This window comes from Sphaeramia orbicularis, chromosome 18 (genome assembly GCF_902148855.1).
Source record: "Sphaeramia orbicularis chromosome 18, fSphaOr1.1, whole genome shotgun sequence".
NCBI classification, from domain to species: domain Eukaryota; kingdom Metazoa; phylum Chordata; class Actinopteri; order Kurtiformes; family Apogonidae; genus Sphaeramia; species Sphaeramia orbicularis.
The window spans coordinates 30,366,405-30,386,362 of record NC_043974.1 but is presented as its reverse complement, the minus strand read 5'-3'; the positions used below and the strand labels follow the sequence as shown (position 1 = coordinate 30,386,362).

The window sequence follows — 19,958 nt, the reverse complement described above, 5'->3', positions numbered from 1 at the left end:
CGAAGTCGTCCGGCACGACCTTCAACCTGGCTACCATTCAGATTGATGCAAATCTGTGCTCGTTGTCGCATCTCTAACACAGCTCTTCTCGCCATTCGTGTTCGCCGTAGGGCTTGGATTTCAGCCGTGATGCGATTTCGGAGTTCCTGAAGAGTTTGTGGAACAGTCTGATACACACGGTTTTTAAGATACCCCCACAAGAAAAAATCAAGGGGGGTCAAGTCCGGGGATCTAGGTGGCCACTCTCTCTCCTGACCCAAACAGACAACTCGATGAGGAAATAATACCTGCAATCGCTGTGGTCTTGCCATGATGAAAACTCCCTGGGCACTGTCATGTAGGCCTATGTCCTGAGTGTGAAAGCAAAGCCCCGACTCCTGTAATTGTTGTCAATTTCAAGTTTGTTCACTGTGGCATACATTGTGTTGGCAGGTATTTCAGTGCCCAATAAACAATGGACCTTCTCTCTCTTATGCAATGCAATAAATCTATGACTACATCACCAGACATGCTCAATAACCACATCAATATGACTGTATGGTCAAAAGAAAAATCAGTGTTTCCGTGTTAGCAGTACAATTTCTTTAAATGGAAAGAGCGTTTTTTCTGACTCACCCTGTAGAACACAAGTTGGCAGATGCATCTGTGACATCAGTATTGGCATCAGGTACTGATACTGGATCAGATCAGGTGTAGTAAAGGATCAAAATCCAACCCCCATGAGCTCTATTCACATGGGACTAGTGTTACCTGTGAACCTCAGGTATTTTGTATCAAGTGCAGAGGTTGTCTGCGACGTTAATATCACACATACTGCCCATGTCTGGAATATGTTCGGTGAAAATTCCACCTGTAATTACCGACCCCAGAGGCCGTGTGATAATATAAGTCAACATCTCTGCAATTGGGTTGTATCTGCAGTATTTTTTGTTTCCCTCGCACATTTATTCAGCTGGCTTCGTGGGCAAGGACTACGGAGGCTGCACTGGTGATGAGAAATGAAAGTTTTAGAAGTGTTCTGCGATCCGGCATGTATATTCGCTGCAAAAGCAAACTTACATCATTTATACGGTGTCATAGAGACATCAAAAAATGATGAGGTGGATAACATGAAGAGCAGCTACAGTGAGGACTTATCTGTAAGCGGTGAACCTGTCCTTGACGTTACAACCGGGGATTAATGTCACTAAGTTCAAGTCAGAAACAGACTTTGCTGATCCTGGGTTCATGTGCTGCATCAAACACAGACATCAGTGTTCATTTCTAAATCACCAGTGATCTGCAAGTCCTTTGTTAATGGGGTGATCGTAAAACCTGGGTATAGTGAGAGACTGGCTTTCATATAATTACTTTTTTTTTTTTTTTTTTTAAACCATTACTTTGCAGCTGTTGCCAAGTATTTTCCTAATAATCTAAAACTTCTGATTCTGGTTCCATTTGCAACATATTCACAGTACGCTATAGAAACATCAGGGTTTCTGCAGGTCATTAAAAAGCATTAAAAGTCATTAATAATAATAATAATAATAATAATAATAATAATAATAATACATCACACGTGTTTAGCGCTTTTTTGGACACTCAAAGATGCTTAAATATTAAATAGATTTTGTGAAAATGAAGGCCTTAAATGGTATTAAATTCGATGTCCAGAAGAATCCAAAAATTAAATACACTTGATGAAAAAAAAAGCATCTATTAACAATTTATTTTGATTATATAAACATTAAATAATTTTGATCAGAAGTATTGTGTGATGATTGACAGGCGGAACCCTTCAACTGGCTATCGTTTATTACAATAAGTCACAATACCGGATGCTTGGTACGCAATGTGCTGTGAGCGAGCTCATGCTGTGGCTCAAGAGTGGAGGGAATATTAGCAAATGTGGGAAAAATGGGAAAATGCAAGTTTCAGCAGAAGTGATTGGAGGAGGAACTATTTAATGTGTTAGGTAGAATACACACTTTGTCTTTTAATTCTGTTGTCTTTTTAATCTAACTTACTTTTTAGCTATTTGCACTCTGTATTTATTTATTTATTGTTGATGTGGTATGATTGTTTTTGTGGAGCGGTGACTGTATTTTGAATTTCACCTTGGGGATTAATATTATCTATCTATCTATCTATCTATCTATCTATCTATCTATCTATCTATCTATACTACAAACAAAAAGTTAAGGATATTTTTAATTTTTGGGCTAGTTTTTTCAGTTGGGATTCTTGCACAGTGCTTTTTACTTTTTTGTGTGTGAATTGAAACATTTTTTTAATGACCAGACAGTTTTATTTACAAATTTCAAAAATGACAACAAAAAAAAAAAGAAATATCCTTAACTTTTTGTAGTCCATTCATCCATGCATCCAAAACCTGGTTACAGCCTGTCGATGGTGAACCATTTGTATATATAAAAATACATATAAAACTGTATTTGCAGTTGGACATGGGCATTAAAAAGCATTAACTTAGATTTGCTGATATCTGCAGAAACCCTGAACATAGAAAACATATGAGGTCATATCTGGCGGATGGGTCAATATTGTAGATGAAAAATACAAACTGACGAGTGTTTTCATCGTTACTACCAGGAATGACACTGGAGTGTTCGTGTCCGACATCGTGAAAGGAGGATTGGTGGACTCTGATGGCCGACTGATGCAGGGAGACCAGATCCTGTCGGTCAACGGGGAGGACGTCCGCTCGGCCACTCAGGAGGCGGTGGCTGCGCTGCTAAAGGTAATTCTACCGATAAATTACACTGGGTTATATAAAAAATGTTTTTTTGCAAGTTGTCTAGGTTTTTTCAACTGAATTAGGACCATTTTGCACCGCTAAATCCAAAAATGACATCTGTTTTTCTCAATCAGGTCAGGTTTTTTTTGCTAATTTGATTTTAAAAAATTTGATCTTTGCATGTTTGCATGTTCTCCCCGTGTCTGCGTGGGTTCTCTCCGGGTACTCCGGCTTCCTCCCACCATCCAAAGACATGCACTGATAGGTTAATTGGTTAATCTAAATTGCCCATAGGTGTGAATGTGAGAGTGATTGTTTGTCTCTATATGTCAGCCCTGCGATGAACTGGCGACTTGTCCAGGGTGTACCCCGCCTTCGCCCCTATGTAGCTGGGATAGGCTCCAAGCGACCCCCGTGACCCTAGTGAGGATAAAGCGGGTTCAGAAAATGAATGAATGAAAATTTGATCTTCTCACAAAATTGATTACATTTTTGTGACTTTATCAGTTGATTTTTTTTATATAGTTCTCACCCAAAATAGATTTTAAGAGAAAAAAATTATTTTCTAACAGGATTCCTGTTAGGTACAATCCATTCATTTGACTTCAACAGTATTTTGGTTGAAGAAAGAGAGGAAGAAGGACTGGCTGAGGGCATCGTTTACTGAGCAGAGCCTGCATTGGTTAGTTAGATTTTGGGAGAACTGGGGGAAAAAAAAAAAAAAATCAACCAGAACAAATTGGGGGAAAAAAGAAAACAAAATGTAGATTTGATGTGATTTTGCTTTTGGTTCTGCTAACACTGGGTTACAAAAAAATGTTTTTTGCAAGTTGTCTAGGTTTTTTCAACTGAATTCGGACCATTTTGCACCGCTAAATCCAAAAATGACATCTGTTTTTCTCAATCAGGTCAGGTTTTTTTTGCTAATTTGATTTTGAAAAATTTGATCTTCTCACAAAATATAATAATTCATACCAAAATAAGATTGGTAAGCACACTTTATGAAACTTGTGACTTGATTCCTGTTAGGTACAATGGTGTATTCACCGCAGATGTAGCAGAATACGTCAGGCTTATTTTTGCAAGATCTTCTAGTCGAAGCAGTTTCATTCACCTGTAATATTAAAAAAAAAATCATAAATTGGCAAAAGTAAAATCTTCAGAACTCGTTTATTGCAAGAAATATGAAAGAATTTTGTATCATATGATGTGAAAATGCCCATAAATGTAAGCAAAAATGTTAAAAAGCCAATATGTAGCATAGTTCAGAAAGTTGACCTGAGTGAGCAAAATTAATGTGATTTTTGGACTCAGCACACCAAAATGATCCTAAATCAGCTCAAAAAACTTAAACAATAGATTTGTTGTTGACCAGTGTAATGTAAATTGTGTGTCTTATCACATGTTTATAAGCTGAGGACTGCTTCTGGGGTGTCCTGTTAAAAAACGTATCTTGTGCATGAATTGTTGATCTTTAATGTTTGCAATAATTTTGTAATAAATTGATTAATTGATTGAAAATATCAGGTTCTATAAAAGCTGCTACTCTAAAAGTGAGGCCCAGGTGACAAAACAATAGCCGTGAAGGGGACACACAGTAGATGCTTTTTTATTGGCTAAGTTCAGTTGTGTAAACAAACCCGAGGATGCTCCCTCCCTGACTCGTAAACAGGTAACACGCCAACAGCTCATCATTCAACTTGTGTTGTTTGGTTTCACACTGTCACTGAAAAGTAATATCTGTGGGTGACAACTGAGTGACTAACTGTTACAGGTCCAACATGCCGCGACATATATAATATCCACCGGAAAACATCACAAACTACATGACAGCGACATGACAGACATTTTATAAGAGTAATATAAGATGCAGCCGCGAAAAACCAACTGAGGAAAACCAGAGATGTTATCAGCAAATTTCCAAAGTGAATCTAAGTTATTATATTCAAGCTATTATAAACAAATAATTAAACTCACACACCGACCCTACTTGTATTGTGTTGAGCGGAAAATGTCAGACTAACTTTTGTATGTCGCAGTGACACAATATCGACCGGTGTTTTGCGGTGAAAGTAACGTGGCGAAATTAAAAAGAATATTAAAGTTAAAGTCCACCATTTGTCAGTTCCGAAGGAGGCTACAACCAGATTAACCACAACTTCAAGACTGGTGAAAAGCACTTTATGTAATGGAAATTTGTCGTTGACCAGTGTTATTAGTTCCGATAAATCTGCTCCATATCAACGTGGGAACTGTTTTCAGAATCCGTGCGTGTTCACTATGTTCTACTTTGCGTTGCAGTGCTGCGTGGGGCCTATAAATATGGAAGTGGGGAGGTTCAAAGCTGGCCCCTTCCACTCTGAAAGGAGGCTGTCTCAGAGCAGTCAGGTGAGTTTATGCATATTTTACATATAGTTTCAGTGGAAGAATGACTGATATTCAGGCCTGAAAAAGAGCAACAGCAGCAGGAATAGTGGGTTCATGTGTTTCAGATGAGTGAACCAGGCAGCTCCAAGGTGGGCCCTCAGTCCTGTTCAGACCCCGGACCCCTCCCCTCCGACACCGACAAACTAAGTAAAAGTCAGGAGTGTAAGGATCTCCCGGTTCAGTCCTTTTATAGAAATCCACACTATAAATATGACTGTGACAGCTTATTGAGATGTTTAAATGTGCTTCTTATTTGGCTGGTGACAGCTTCAGAGCACCCGGACATCAGAACCGTGGAGTTCACCAAAGGTCCCAGTGACTCCCTGGGCATCAGCATAGCAGGAGGAGTGGGCAGTCCTCTGGGCGACATACCCATCTTCATCGCCATGATGAATCCCGTCGGCCTCGCTGCTCAGACGCAAAAGCTCAAGGTACAAACACAGCATCTCCTTCTCAGTTAACTTCCTTTGGCTCGTGGGGAATGTCAAAAATTTGCAAAGCAGATATTCTTGTGTGGGATGTCAAGAGATTTAATGTGAATTGTAACAGGGGCATTCCAAACCAACTCACTTGAATAACTTGCATTTTGACGGCATATTTTCCAAGAAATTTCCTTGAAACTTTTTATTGGGATGTGTTAAAGTAGTTCTATGTAGTATTAACCCTTTCATGCATACTGGTCACTCCAGTGGACAGCTATTCTCCAGCTGTTCTCTTGTATATTCATAGATTTTGTTGTTCTTTTTGTTTTTCTTTTACACATATCTTTATTAAAGTTTTAAGACACTACATATCTTTTCTGACATGAATTGGTAACATTATGTAGATCTCTCCTGAGCATAAACCCCCAGAATCACAAGCCCTCCCCATAATTTTCACACAATTTATCAATAAATACACATTTCCGTGCATCAGCAATTAAACATGTGGTGTCCAGCTAAGAGGACATTTTTGCAACTTCATGAAAAATAGGTTCATAATTTTTTTTTTTCATAATTTTTTTTTTTTTTTTAGTATTTTTATTTATTTATTTTTTTTTAATTTATTTGTCAGAAGAAAATTTTCAATCGCATTGTTATTTTCATGCCTAGAGAGGAATAAAAACACTTAGGAAAAAATTTTGATTAAGGTTCTCATAATTCGTGCATGAAAGGGTTAATATTCCAAACTCTAAACAGTCCTAAAAGTCCATTATGAGCTTTAAATGGCAAATTCCTGGAAGTCAGTGAAAAAAACAGACTCAACCAGGATAGAAAACCTTAAATTCAACAAGTACAAACATCGATCAAATAAAACCACTGAATCTCAAATCGCAGCCAGTAAATTAGCTATTTTATTATTAGTATTTAACCCTTTCATTCATGAATTATGAGAACCTTAATCAAGATTTTTTTTCTTGAGTGTTTTTATTCCTCTTTAGGCATGAAAAAAAAAAAAAAAAACAATGTGATTCAATTTTTTTTTTTTTTTTTTTTTAAATCAACCGATTTTTCATGGAGTTACAAAAATGTCCACTCAGCTACACCATGAATTTTATTCTTGAAGCAAAGAAACATGTATTTAAAACCCAATATCATAAAGTGATATGAAAACAGTGAAATGAAACCATGTTTAATGCAGCTAATCTGATGTTTTCTCACATTTTAACATATTCTAATACTAGTTAGCACTCACTTCATGGAGATAAAATGCAAATAGTAAATATTAACAATTGATTTCCACTCAAGAACCAACCAAGAACAGCAAAGTTACAATAATGGTATGAATTGCAGTTTATGAGATGATGCATAAGTGTCCACTGTGTTGGCTGATATGGAACTAAAACAACAAAACCCATGAATATACAATATTAAAGCTGTAGAGTAACTGTCCACTGTAGTGACCACTATGCATGAAAGGGTTAATGAGTGGTATATGTATCCTCAGACTCAGATTAGTATAAAACTGTTTCACAGAAATTCAACTAATCCTTTGAAAAACATTCAAATGTGGGTTTTCTGAAGTTATATGTAGCAGCATCAACATCAGGATGTAAGAAAATGAAACTAGTAGATATTAGTTAGTGAAAATGAAACAAGTTCTTTATATTTAGTAGATTGATTTCAGTAACGACTACTAAAATAAATGAAAAGTAAGCCTTAGAATATACATAACACTGATTAAATATAGCTGTGATGGTCAAATTTAAATATTTCATTACTAAAGTAAGTATTCGGAGTCTAGCATTAAGAAAAGACAAGGTCCCATGCAAGATTATTAATGTTAACGAAAAGTAACGAAATGATGAAAAATAGAACTGAAAAGACATTTTCGTTAACTAAATTAAATAAAAACTATAACACTGGGTTACCAAAAAAATGTTTTTTGCAAGTTGTCTAGGTTTTTTCAACGGAATTAGGACCATTTTGCACCGCTAAATCCAAAAATGACATCTGTTTTTCTCAATCAGGTCAGGTTTTTTTGCTAATTTAATTTTGAAAAATTTGATCTTCTCAAAAAATATAATAATTAATACCAAAATAAGATTGGTAAGCACACTTTATGAAACTTGTGACTTGATTCCTGTTAGGTACTATGGTGTGTTCACCGCAGATGTAGCAGAATACGTCAGGCTTATTTTTGCAAGATCTTCTAGTTGAAGCAGTTTCATTCACCTGTAATATTAAAAAAAAAATCATAAATTGGCAAAAGTAAAATCTTCAGAACTCGTTTATTGCAAGAAATATGAAAGAATTTTGTATCATATGATGTGAAAATGCCCATAAATGTAAGCAAAAAGGTTAAAAAGCCAATATGTAGCATAGTTCAGAAAGTTGCCCTGACTGAGCAAAATTAATGTGATTTTTGGATTCAGCACACCAAAATGATCCTAAATCAGCTCAAAAAACTTAAACAATAAATTTGTTGTTGACCAGTGTAATTAAAAGAAAAAACGATAACTAACTGAAACTGTATTGTGTGCTTACAAAACTAAAACGTGTAAAAATTATGGATAAAATTCCCTTTGTTTTTGTCAATGTCGGATTGATATGAATTTGATTTATTTTGCTCGACGGTCTATATTTTCACTTCACGGTCCGTCAGTCGTCGTCATTTGTCGTTTAGAGTCGTCTTCTCGTCCCCACTCTACCTGGCAACGTGGAAACTAAAGTTGGGAGGAAGCAGCCGAGTCTTGTATGGGATTTCGTAAAACATATGGAAAAACTCAAACTGAGCATTTAGGAAAAAAACGAAAATGAATAAAAACTAGCAAACGTGCTCTAAAAACTAATCAAAACGAACTGAATTAGATTAAAAAAAGTCAAAACTAAAAACTAAACTATAATGAAGAATCCAAAACTATTTTAACCGTAGTCCCATGAACTTGATAGACGTTTTCTCATGCTTTTTTTTTTTCTCCATAAAACTGGGAGGTCTCAGTGAGTGGATATGGAATGACCCAATTATTTACAGCCATTTCATTCCCACTCACTTGACCCAGTCTCTTGGTCCCAAATCCTCCCAAAGGTCAAGAGCCCACAGACTATAGCGGCGACCTTCGTCATTAAAAAGACAAACTGACAATTGCAGCTCTGTGTGACACGCACTGGAGGAGGAAAAGAGCCTTTGCCAGTGTGGATAATAAATCTCCCACTCCTGCATTCAGAGCGCTCAGCTTTACAGAGGCGCTCATTGAAATGAATCGACGGAATGCTGAATAGTATATTCACGCTGCTTTATCTTTGCGGAACATAACATAATGAAATTACTCAGCTGAACGCGAGAATGACGTAGCGGATGAAATTTCCAAATAGTCAAAGCTAATCATTTACATCCTATTATCTCATATAGTTCTGCCAACTTTGTGAAGAAAACTGTGTTAAAACCACAGATTTATGGTCAGAAAAGAAAAAGTTTGAGTGTTAATTTTGGAAAAAAGTTATATACAAGTAATTTTATGTCATTTTAAAAGGTTCAGTGTGTGATATACAGGGTGGGGAAGCAAAATTTACAATGAACATTTAGTTGTTTTTTCTCAGCAGGCACTACGTCAATTGTTTTGAAACCAAACATATACTGATGTCATAATCATACCTAACACTATTATCCATACCTTTTCAGAAACTTTTGCCCATATGAGTAATCAGGAAAGCAAACGTCAAAGAGTGTGTGATTTGCTGAATGCACTCGTCACACCAAAGGAGATTTCAAAAATAGTTGGAGTGTCCATAAAGACTGTTTAGAATGGAAAGAAGAGAATGACTATGAGCAAAACTATTACCAGAAAGTCTGGAAGATACTATTAACTCTTTCAGTGCCATGGGCCGATTAAATCGGCTTTACGAATACAACCTTTAAAGTGCCACGGGCCGATCAGATCGGCTTTGGAGAACACGCCATATTTGTGTACAAACAAACCATCCACCCCCATTTCTTTCTCACATTTCGATGACGTTCTTTCAAATCTTCTTGCAAATTACGATCAATAATGAATCGGCTGCGTCCGGTGCGTTTTGAATCTAAGTAGCAATCGGTCGGATGTTACCGAGCGGTTTTTGACCAAGGAAGAGCTCGCGTTTCGTTTTCTGCTTGGGAAATTTTATGAATGAATTTATGAATGAAATCATATGCAAATTAGATGGCCATTTTGTAGTAATATCGTAAACACAGTGATCTGTCAAAACAGTCCCATCTGCTAGAAAATGAGTTCTGATGACGATTCAGACTTCAATTATAAAAACGACGCGGAATACTGAAGAACGGCCAAATTCTGTGGCACTTTTAAGGCTTATTAGCCCCTTAACTGTCTGGCACCGAAAGAGTTAAAGAAGAATGGGAGAAGTTGTCACCCGAATATTTGAGGAACACTTGCGCAAGTTTCAGGAAGCGTGTGAAGGCAGTTATTGAGAAAGAAGAAGGACACATAGAATAAAAACATTTTCTATTATGTAAATTTTCTTGTGGCAAATAAATTCTCATGACTTTCAATAAACTAATTGGTCATACACTGTCTTTCAATCCCTGCCTCAAAATATTGTAAATTTTGCTTCCCCACCATGTACATGCCCTCATGAAATAAAGGCTTTTCCAACCAAATGAGTGCCTGAATTTTTGTCTTTTTCCAGCAGGAGAAACTACAGAGTGTCCCATAAGTCTCTATACATAGGAGACATAACACATATGGTTCTAACATGTATTTCTTTATATTTCTTCTTTCTAGTTCTTCAGCAGTGGAGGACACGCATTGAAATGTGTTCCCGACAAAATGGCAGTCATATAGAGCATATTATATAAATAAAAATGGTTTATGTCAAGAAACGTTTATTTTTCCTATGTATGGAGACTTATGGGACACCCTGTATAGTGTTCAAATCCAGCATCCGTGCAGGATGTGACAGCTGCGAACTGTCTTTTTTCCAGATCGGGGACCGGATTGTCAGTATTTGTGGAACCTCCGCTGAAGGCATGAGCCACTCGCAGGCTGTCAGTCTGCTGAAGAACGCCATGGGCACCATACAACTGCAGGTCACAAATCACACCACACAGCTGTTCCAATTAGATAAACACAAGACCCTCAGATAAAGCCCAGCTGAACATGCGCTGTGTTCTTTATCAGGGTTTTCACCTCAGAAGTGGGAGCTTTTCAAGTGCAATAAAACATCCCTCATCCTGCACCGCCACAATGTTATCAGTGTTTATTGCCCCTGAGTATCTCGTCTACTGCACCTTGACTGTGCGGTCATATCTGCAGGTGGTAGCGGGCGGTGACACCACAGTGACGGGCCCCACTCAGGACCAGGCTGCTGGGGGCCTCACACCAAGCTGCATCTTCCAGGACGACTTAGGGTACGATAAACTCATTACATTTAAGAATCAGGGCTCGTACGGGTGCTTGAAATAGTTGAAAATGATTGAATTTCAATGTTAAGTAAAAATAAAAATTCATAAAAATTTGAAACTTTGACCTAATTTTCCCAAAATGTAATGAGATCCATTCTGGGTCACTGGCAGTCTATAAACCCAATTTGGTGTGAATTCAACTAACAGTTTTGCCGATACAGACATGTGAAATTTTGCTCATTGTAAGTAAATGGGAAAAAAAAAAGATTAAAAAAATTCATAAAAATTTGACCTTTGACCTGCTTTTCCCAAAATGTAATGAGATCCATTCTGGGTCACTGGCAGTCTATAAACCCAATTTGGTGTGAATTCAACTAACAGTTTTGCCGCTACAGACATGTGAAATTTTTCTCATTGTAAGTAAATGGGGGAAAAAAAAAGATTATAAAAATTCATAAAAAATTTGACCTTTGACCTACTTTTCCCAAAATGTAATGAGATCCATTCTGGGTCACTGTCAGTCTATAAATCCAATTTGGTGTGAATTCAACCAATAGTTTTGCCGATACAGACACGTGAAATTTTGCTCATTGTAAGTAAATGGGGGGGGAAAAAAGATTATAAAAATTCATAAAAAATTTGACCTTTGACCTACTTTTCCCAAAATGTAATGAGATCCATTCTGGGTCACTGTCAGTCTATAAATCCAATTTGGTGTGAATTCAACCAATAGTTTTGCCGCTACAGACATGTGAAATTTTGCTCATTGTAAGTAAATGGGGGGAAAAAAAAGATTATAAAAATTCATAAAAAATTTGACCTTTGACCTACTTTTCCCAAAATGTAATGAGATCCATTCTTGGTCACTAGCAATCTATAAACCAAATTTGGTTTGAATACACCCAATAGTTTTGCTGCTAGAGTGTTAACAATCAAACAAACCGAACCAAAAACACTACCCTTGCCTCCTCTTTGGTGGGCGGGGTAAAAATTAAACTTCATGCCAACAAAGAAAATTAGCGGGAGCTCTCAGGTTGAATTCAGGTAAATTTTTATCTTTTTGGATAAAACTTTGTGTTCTCCTTTAATTTCTAAACTTTTTGCTGTTATGAAATATAATTTTAGATGTTTATAGCACAATACAAAATACATCATTGTGATAAAAATTGAAAAAAAAAAAATAAACAGTACATGTGTTCCTGTAGATATGAATTTTTTAAGATGCTGTGCTGGAAAAAATTTACTATTAAAAGTGCTTGAATTTGACCTTAAAAAATGTGTATGAACCCTGCAGAATATTCACCTCCATCTTATTCATCTGTTTAATGTGAGTATATGTTCATCTCTGTTTACCCATCAGCCCTCCTCAGTATAAAACGATCACTCTGGAACGAGGACCAGACGGACTTGGTTTCAGTATAGTCGGAGGCTACGGCAGCCCACATGGAGACCTGCCCATCTATGTGAAAACTGTTTTTGGAAAGGTGAGTCACACGGGACTGTGGATGTTAGCGTCGGGCTGTGAATTTCATACCTAATCCACCTTATAATATACAAAATAATGCATCGGACCGGTATCTCACGTAGCTAGAATGAACGCCTTTACTAAAACAAGAAACGCAATGAACAAGAATCATCAATAACTACTGAATAAAATGGCAAAAACATACAAATGTTCAGAAAATATCAAAACTACCACTTATATTTTGATATGTCTGCAACCAAATCCATTTCCTGTCCTCCGTCAGCCATTTTTTTTTTTTTTTTTGTTTTTTTTATTTTACGCAAGTCGCTACAGATGTGGTTTGTAGCTGAGCTTTTTCTGACTAGTCCGCTCTTTGACTAGTCCAATAAAATGACGCGAAAATGCTGATGTTATTCGAGATACTTGGCCAAAAAGAAATCTGAATTATTAATTAAACACTTTTTTTTCTCTTCCAAAATATATTTATTGTTTTTTTTGTTTATAGAAAAGAAAGAGACAACAAACAGAACAGAACATTCCGGCACAAATCAGAAGGAGGTGGAAAACTCAATTTCAAAAAAAAAAAAAACTATGACAGCAATATGAGTTCACATTATTCCTCTATGGAAAAGGGCTGAAATGTCCAGACCAATATATGACATAAAGGGGTTCCAAGTTTTATGGAACACTTCATCTTTGCTGTGTAACAGACAGGTTAAATAGTCCAGGGATATATATTCAAGTACTGTCCGATGCCATTGAGATTAATTAAACAGATTAATTTCCATGTAGTGTAAGTCACAGAGGCTGTCCTCTTGATTCGTAGCCTCAAGGCAGATTTCTTTTACCCGGCAACACACGATGCTGAAATGTGATTGGACAAACATATTCACTACCAAAATAAATTAATGAAGAGAAAAGATATGAAATAAAAAAGAAGACTAATTTAATGCATCTTCGTGGAGAAAAAAATGTATAACAATGTGGTGTAAATTATAACATAAGCTATTTATTATTGTTACTACTTTATTAGCATTACTTTGCTACTGCTTCGACTAGTACAATTGCAATTATTCACTTGTATTTTTTTTTTTTTTTTTTAGTTATTGTATTGCTATTTTCTTGTGGTATTTCTGGCTCTGCCCAAATGATCATTAAAGTTCTATCTAATGTCATCTAAATATAAAAAGTCAGTCATTCTCATTATTTTGGCCTGTAGAGAATATATGTATTAGTGATTGAATTTAGTTTTAGAAACTGGGTTTTTTAAAATTTGATTTCACTTTAACCCTCCGGTATCCTGTCCAGCTAAGCCCTTACTAAGCACCAAGTGTGCCTTTTTGGCACACTTGTGGAATAATGTCAAAAAATTTTTCATACAGTTTGTTTTTAATTCTTTTACACTTTTTTCTATTTCACCATCGTGAGGCAAATAAAAATACCAAACACTCAATAATTGTCACATTTTTTAACCCTTTAAATGCTGTGTTTGTAATGTAAACAAACCATTTTTTTGGATGCAAAAAGCACAAAATAATTTTTTTCAATATACTATGTAAAAAGTGGATCAAATATTATTTGATTTTTGCAGCCTGGCATATGTCAATGATTAACAGCAACATTGGTTAATTTGCATGATTATTTTTGGCGCTAGGTCAAATGTTCAAAAATACTAGCATCTGTCACCAAGTGTGCGTAAAATGCACACCTATAAATCAAACTATTAAATATTATATATTGATTTATTTTTCTGCTGTAATTTGATTTTATTTTCGTAAATCAAGGTCAGCCCTAATCATACATATCAAATAATCATTCATTTTAGATTTTTTTAAAACCTTAAACGATCTCTTTTCATCATGATGTCACTACATTTTTGATGCAAAAAACACAAAATATGTTTTTTTGTTGTTTTTTTTTTTTCAAAATACTACATAAAAATTGGATTACATATTTGATTTTTGCAGCCTGGCATATGTCAATGATGAACAGCAACATTAACAATGTTAATAAATTAATTTAGACCCTCACCTCTCAAATGAAGCCCAGATATCAGTAAAAGCAGGATTTATGCCTTAATGGCTTTCAGTTCAAAAACAGTGGTTGTAATAGAAGAAATAGTGCGTTTTAGGCACATTTGGCAGACAGATGCTAGTCTGGTAATTTCCTTTTGTTTACAATGTGCAAATTTTAGTAGGTGGCCAAAATTTTAAAGATCATGCAAAAATGAACAACTTTTGAATTCTAACCTTATTTAAATTTTGAAAAATAATATCAAGTTTTTTAACACAAAGTGCAAAGTGTGCCTAAAAAGCACACCCGGATACCGGAGGGTTAAATGTATATCAAAACTGAAGTTGTTATTTTTCATGGCCATAAAAAGGATGAGATCATTTTTTACAAACTGTTCATAGAGCGTTAAATGAAACCACATTTACCGAAGAAGAACAAAAGGACGCCGCTGTCAAACATGTGATGTGATGACAGCGCACACTTCAGACAAACACAACCCATATTTACTGCACTGCAAAGAGCTGCCTTTGTGTTTGGTGTGCGCAGTTGATCGAAGATTTACGGTAATCAGCGCTGAGGAGCTTCTGGAAGTGATTTTACTCAAGTCTCACAAGTATGGAACAGATGTCACCGCAGTACTTCCAAATTAATTGTTCCCATAATGAAGTGAATCAACATTGACTGAAAAGGCAGTTTCATATGAAACCGCTGCAAATCCCACCAAGGAATACAGACAGACGTGAAGGATGATGTGGATTTTCATTTCCATGATTCTGGATAACATACTGAGGTCTTTTAAAAATAAAGCCCAACTGATTGAGTCCATTATAGTTACCCACTGTTACCCAATGCTAATAATAAGTTACTAAGTAGGGCCATTAGTACTTCAGGTGCCTAATAGTTTTACAGTTCGTACTTTTTAAACCCTTTATAACTATTCTCATAATATACAGGGTGGGGAAGCAAAATTTACAATGAACATTTAGTTGTTTTTTCTCAGCAGGCACTACGTCAATTGTTTTGAAACCAAACATATATTGATGTCATAATCATACCTAACACTATTATCCATACCTTTTCAGAAACTTTTGCCCATATGAGTAATCAGGAAAGCAAACGTCAAAGAGTGTGTGATTTGCTGAATGCACTCGTCACACCAAAGGAGATTTCAAAAATAGTTGGAGTGTCCATAAAGACTGTTTATAATGGAAAGAAGAGAATGACTATGAGCAAAACTGTTACGAGAAAGTCTGGAAGTGGAGGAAGCAACAAAAAACGTACCAAAGCTTTTATTAAAGCTCTCAAATCCAAAATCCTAAAGGATCCAACCAAATCCATGAGAACAATGGCAGTTGAACTTGAGGTAGACAACAAGACCGTTAGAGATGCAGTAAAATATGATTTGAAGTTCAAATCTTACACAAGAACACCAAAACACTTGTTGACAACAGCAACAAATCCAACTTTAGCAATTTTTGGGAATCATGTTTATGTCCGCCTTCTAGCCCAGATCTAAACCCTCTGGATTCTGCTATTTGGGGCGTTTTAGAACATGCTACCAATAGAACATCACACAGCAATGTCCACTTTCTTAAAGATACTATTAAAGAAGAATGGGAGAAGTTGTCACCCGAATATTTGAGGAACACTTGCGCAAGTTTCAGGAAGCGTGTGAAGGCAGTTATTGAGAAAGAAGGAGGACACATAGAATAAAAACATTTTCTATTATGTACATTTTCTTGTGGCAAATAAATTCTCATGACTTTCAATAAACTAATTGGTCATACACTGTCTTTCAATCCCTGCCTCAAAATATTGTAAATGTTGCTTCCCCACCCTGTACAACACATAATACACAAATACCAGAATCCCTCAAATACCACAAAGGTCAAACAAAAGCATATTAGAATGAAACTGCCATAGGTAGTGCGTAGAACTTTGGCCTGCATTTTCACACTTTATAACCTGATACTAGTCGCTTTTCTGCAAAATTGAGGGAGTTACGGAGTCAAAAATTGGGTATTTTGAAAATCATGACCTTGAGGTTGACCTTTCAAACTCATTAAAGGTCAACAAGATTGGTACCAAATGAAAGACCACATCTGACTTCCTATAAGTTGATAATATAAAGTTAGTTGATATCTGTCTTAGTTTTCAAGATAGAAGTCGTTTTGTGAAAATGCAAATTAGGCGCATGAGCCCTGTCATTTTAGATGCCAATAACTCAAAATCTATATGTACGTGCATGACAAATGAGGTTAGTAATGGATAGAGAATTGAATTTCCAGTCATTAGTGAATTGAAATCGCTATGACGAACAGAACAGAAGTTAGTAACGACAAACAAATTCCATATACCAGGAGTGTCAAACATGCCAAAACCGCCCGCCAACGGTTCCAGTCTCGCCCGCGGGATGAATTTGTAAAGCGCAAAAATTACACTTAAGATATTCACAATCAAGGATGTCGAACTCGTTTTAGTTTAGGTTCTGCATACAGAACAATGTGATCTCAACTAAAATAAAAGCATAATAATAACCTCTAAATAATGACGCCAAATTTTTCTCGTTTTAGCGTAAAAACTTACATTAAATTATGAAAATATTAACATTTACAAACTATCCAGAATGTGAAAAATCTGAAACCTGAAAAGTGAAATTTTAACATTATTCTTCCTGTTATTAAATATTTTGTGCCTTTGTTGATCCAATCCGTAACATGCATGTATAAGTGGTAAGTTGAGATGGAATTTTTTTTTTTTTTTTTTCAAGAAATTTCATTTTTTTTCAGGTTATTCACATCATTTTCGTTTTGATAGTTTGTAAATGGACATGTTTTCATAATTTCATTTTGATTGCACTAAAACAAAGAGAAAAATTTGGAGTCGTCATTATTTACAGGTTATTATGCTATTGTTTTACTGGTCCGGCCCACTGGAGATCAATTTGGGCTGAATGTGGCCCCTGAACTAAAATGAGTTTGACACCCCTTGTTGAGCCGCATTATGTAATAAATTCCCATTATGTAATAAAAGTTCAAAATGTAATAAGAATGTCACGTCATCTTGTAATAAAGCCGCATTATTGTAATAAACTGACGCATTTTGTAATAAACTACGTCAAAGCATTATATAGGAAATTTTTTCACCTTATCTAGTAAGTTATTACAATTTGAGAAATTTATTACAAAATTTAAAAAAAAAAATGTAATAACATGGTTCATTATGTAATAACAATCCAAATTAATGTAATTTCAGAGCAATTTAGAAGAAATTAGTCACAGGAGCTACAGGTAATGTAATCTGAACTTTAACCACACAGTTTAAAGATTAATTTAGCACATTACATTTTCCTGAAAATAAAAATGTGTCAAGTGCATTTTGTAATACATTTCTCAAATTGTAATAACTTACTACGTAATGTGGAAAAATTTACAACATAATGCATTGAGGTAGTTCATTACAAAATGCGTCAGTTTATTACAATAATGCGGCTTTATTACAAGATGACGTGACATTCTTATTACATTTTGAACTTTTATTACATAATGGGAATTTATTACATAATGCGGCTCAACAAGGGGTGTCGCACTCATTTTAGTTCAGGGGCCACATTCAGCCCAAATTGATCTCCAGTAAAACAATAGCATAATAACCTGTAAATAATGACAACTCCAAATTTTTCTCTTTGTTTTAGTGCAATCAAAATTAAATTAGGAAAATATGTCCATTTACAAACTATCAAAATAAAAATGATGTCAATAACCTGAAAAAAACTGAAATTTCTTGAAAAAAATAAGTGCAATTTTAACAATATTCCACCTCAACTTACCACTTATACATGGATATTACGGATTGGATCAACAAAGGCGCAAAATATTTAATAATGGGAAGAATAATGTTAAAATTTCACTTTTCAGGTTTCAGATTTTTCACATTCAGGATAGTTTGTAAATGTTAATATTTTCATAATTTAATGTAAGTTTCTACACTAAAACCAAGAGAAAAATTTGGCGTTGTCATTATTTAGAGGTGAAATGTAATATTATATTATTCATTATTTATAGGTTATTATGCTTTTATTTTAGTTGAGATCACATTGTTCTGTATGCAGAACCCGAACTAAAACGAGTTCGACATCCTTGATTGTAAAGATCTTAAGTGTAATTTTTGTGCATTATTACATAATGCGGCTCAACACCCCTGCTATATACGTTACCATAGCAACTGGAAGCCACGCAGCCTAGAGTTGCAAAATTCGGCATTTGAGGAGGGACTTGCACAGAGATGTTGCATGTTAAATTTTGGTACGATCGGATAAATATTGACGATATTACAGCCGTTTGAAATTTCCGAAAACTGAGTTCACTGACTGAAGTGAAAAACTGAAAAAAATGCACATTCCAACAAGCCGCAACTGCTCATTTTCATCCTGTAAGTTCTGTTTTTGTAAAGTAAAACATGCACAGGTCTATGTGTGTACCCATGCATACTGTACATTAACATAATCTACAGAGACTGTCATAAACTAACCATGGTTTACGTGCAGGGTGCAGCCGCGGAGGACGGGCGTCTGAAGCGAGGGGATCAGATAATGGCGGTCAACGGGCAGAGTCTGGAAGGCGTCACTCACGAAGAGGCCGTCGGCATCCTGAAAAGGACCAAAGGAACCGTCACGCTCACTGTGCTATCGTAGAAATGTAGATATGCAAATGAGTCACAAACATGCACAGTATTACGTCGCGCTACTTTACAACACAGCTCTTCCTTTACCTGTTGAATATTTCCCAACTGATCTGTGAACACACTGAATGAACACACATACACTGATAAAGATGAAGCAACATTTGGCTCATTGTAGCTTTGAACACTGTAGAATCAAACCATGTAATAAAGCCCACACTTCCATTAAAATAGAATTTAAGCTTTTTTGCAGTATAGATAGCATATCGAGTAGGTGAATCTGTTGTAAATAGTCGTACAAACATTGCTTCCATGAGTATTTTCTGTTTTTTTTTTTAATTGAAATGAACTGCTTAAAAGATCAGCCTACTCTTTTGAAATACTCCTGCAGAGCCGAGGCTTATTTTTAAGGTTTATAGCAGTCTGAGGGATACTTAAAGCGGACACCTCTATAAAATCCACAGCGTGAAAAATACCCGTGAGGCAATTAACAGGTCAGCAGGATTTAGTAAATGGCTGTATTAGCTGGAAACAGCATTTTTTTTTTTTTTTTGAGTTGCACTGCACTGCTGCTGGCTTTTCATCCTACTTTTATTTTCCTGAAAGGCTAATGCTGCTGTAAGTGGTGTTAATCAACTTAACATGGTGTCACTGGTGTTTTACCAAAAGTGGCAAAGAGTGTTTGAAAGCGCTGAAGGTTAGAGGTGTGATGCTGTAAATATGCAGTGGAGTTGGCACTGTTTTAAAGGGAACCATGTGAAACCCTTCAAGTGTGCTTTGACTGCACACTCAGCTAGAGGAGGACGGTAGTGTCCCACC

General features: G+C 35.8%; 1 protein-coding gene across 4 annotated transcripts in view; it reads left to right on the top strand.

Moving 5' to 3' along the window:
• The window catches only part of mpdz (multiple PDZ domain crumbs cell polarity complex component), a 135,036-nt gene extending 115,673 nt beyond the window's left edge, over positions 1–19,363 (top strand). For all 4 annotated transcript variants that reach the window (XM_030161758.1, XM_030161757.1, XM_030161760.1 and 1 more), the window contains 8 exons: positions 2,590–2,737; positions 5,036–5,122; positions 5,227–5,323; positions 5,429–5,592; positions 10,562–10,666; positions 10,893–10,987; positions 12,342–12,465; positions 19,006–19,363. In XM_030161758.1, coding sequence (XP_030017618.1) covers positions 2,590–2,737; positions 5,036–5,122; positions 5,227–5,323; positions 5,429–5,592; positions 10,562–10,666; positions 10,893–10,987; positions 12,342–12,465; positions 19,006–19,152 — 967 coding nt within the window. In that variant the 3' untranslated portion in view covers positions 19,153–19,363. The remainder of the gene's footprint in view (positions 1–2,589; positions 2,738–5,035; positions 5,123–5,226; positions 5,324–5,428; positions 5,593–10,561; positions 10,667–10,892; positions 10,988–12,341; positions 12,466–19,005) is intronic.
• The last annotated feature ends 595 nt before the right edge of the window (positions 19,364–19,958 follow it).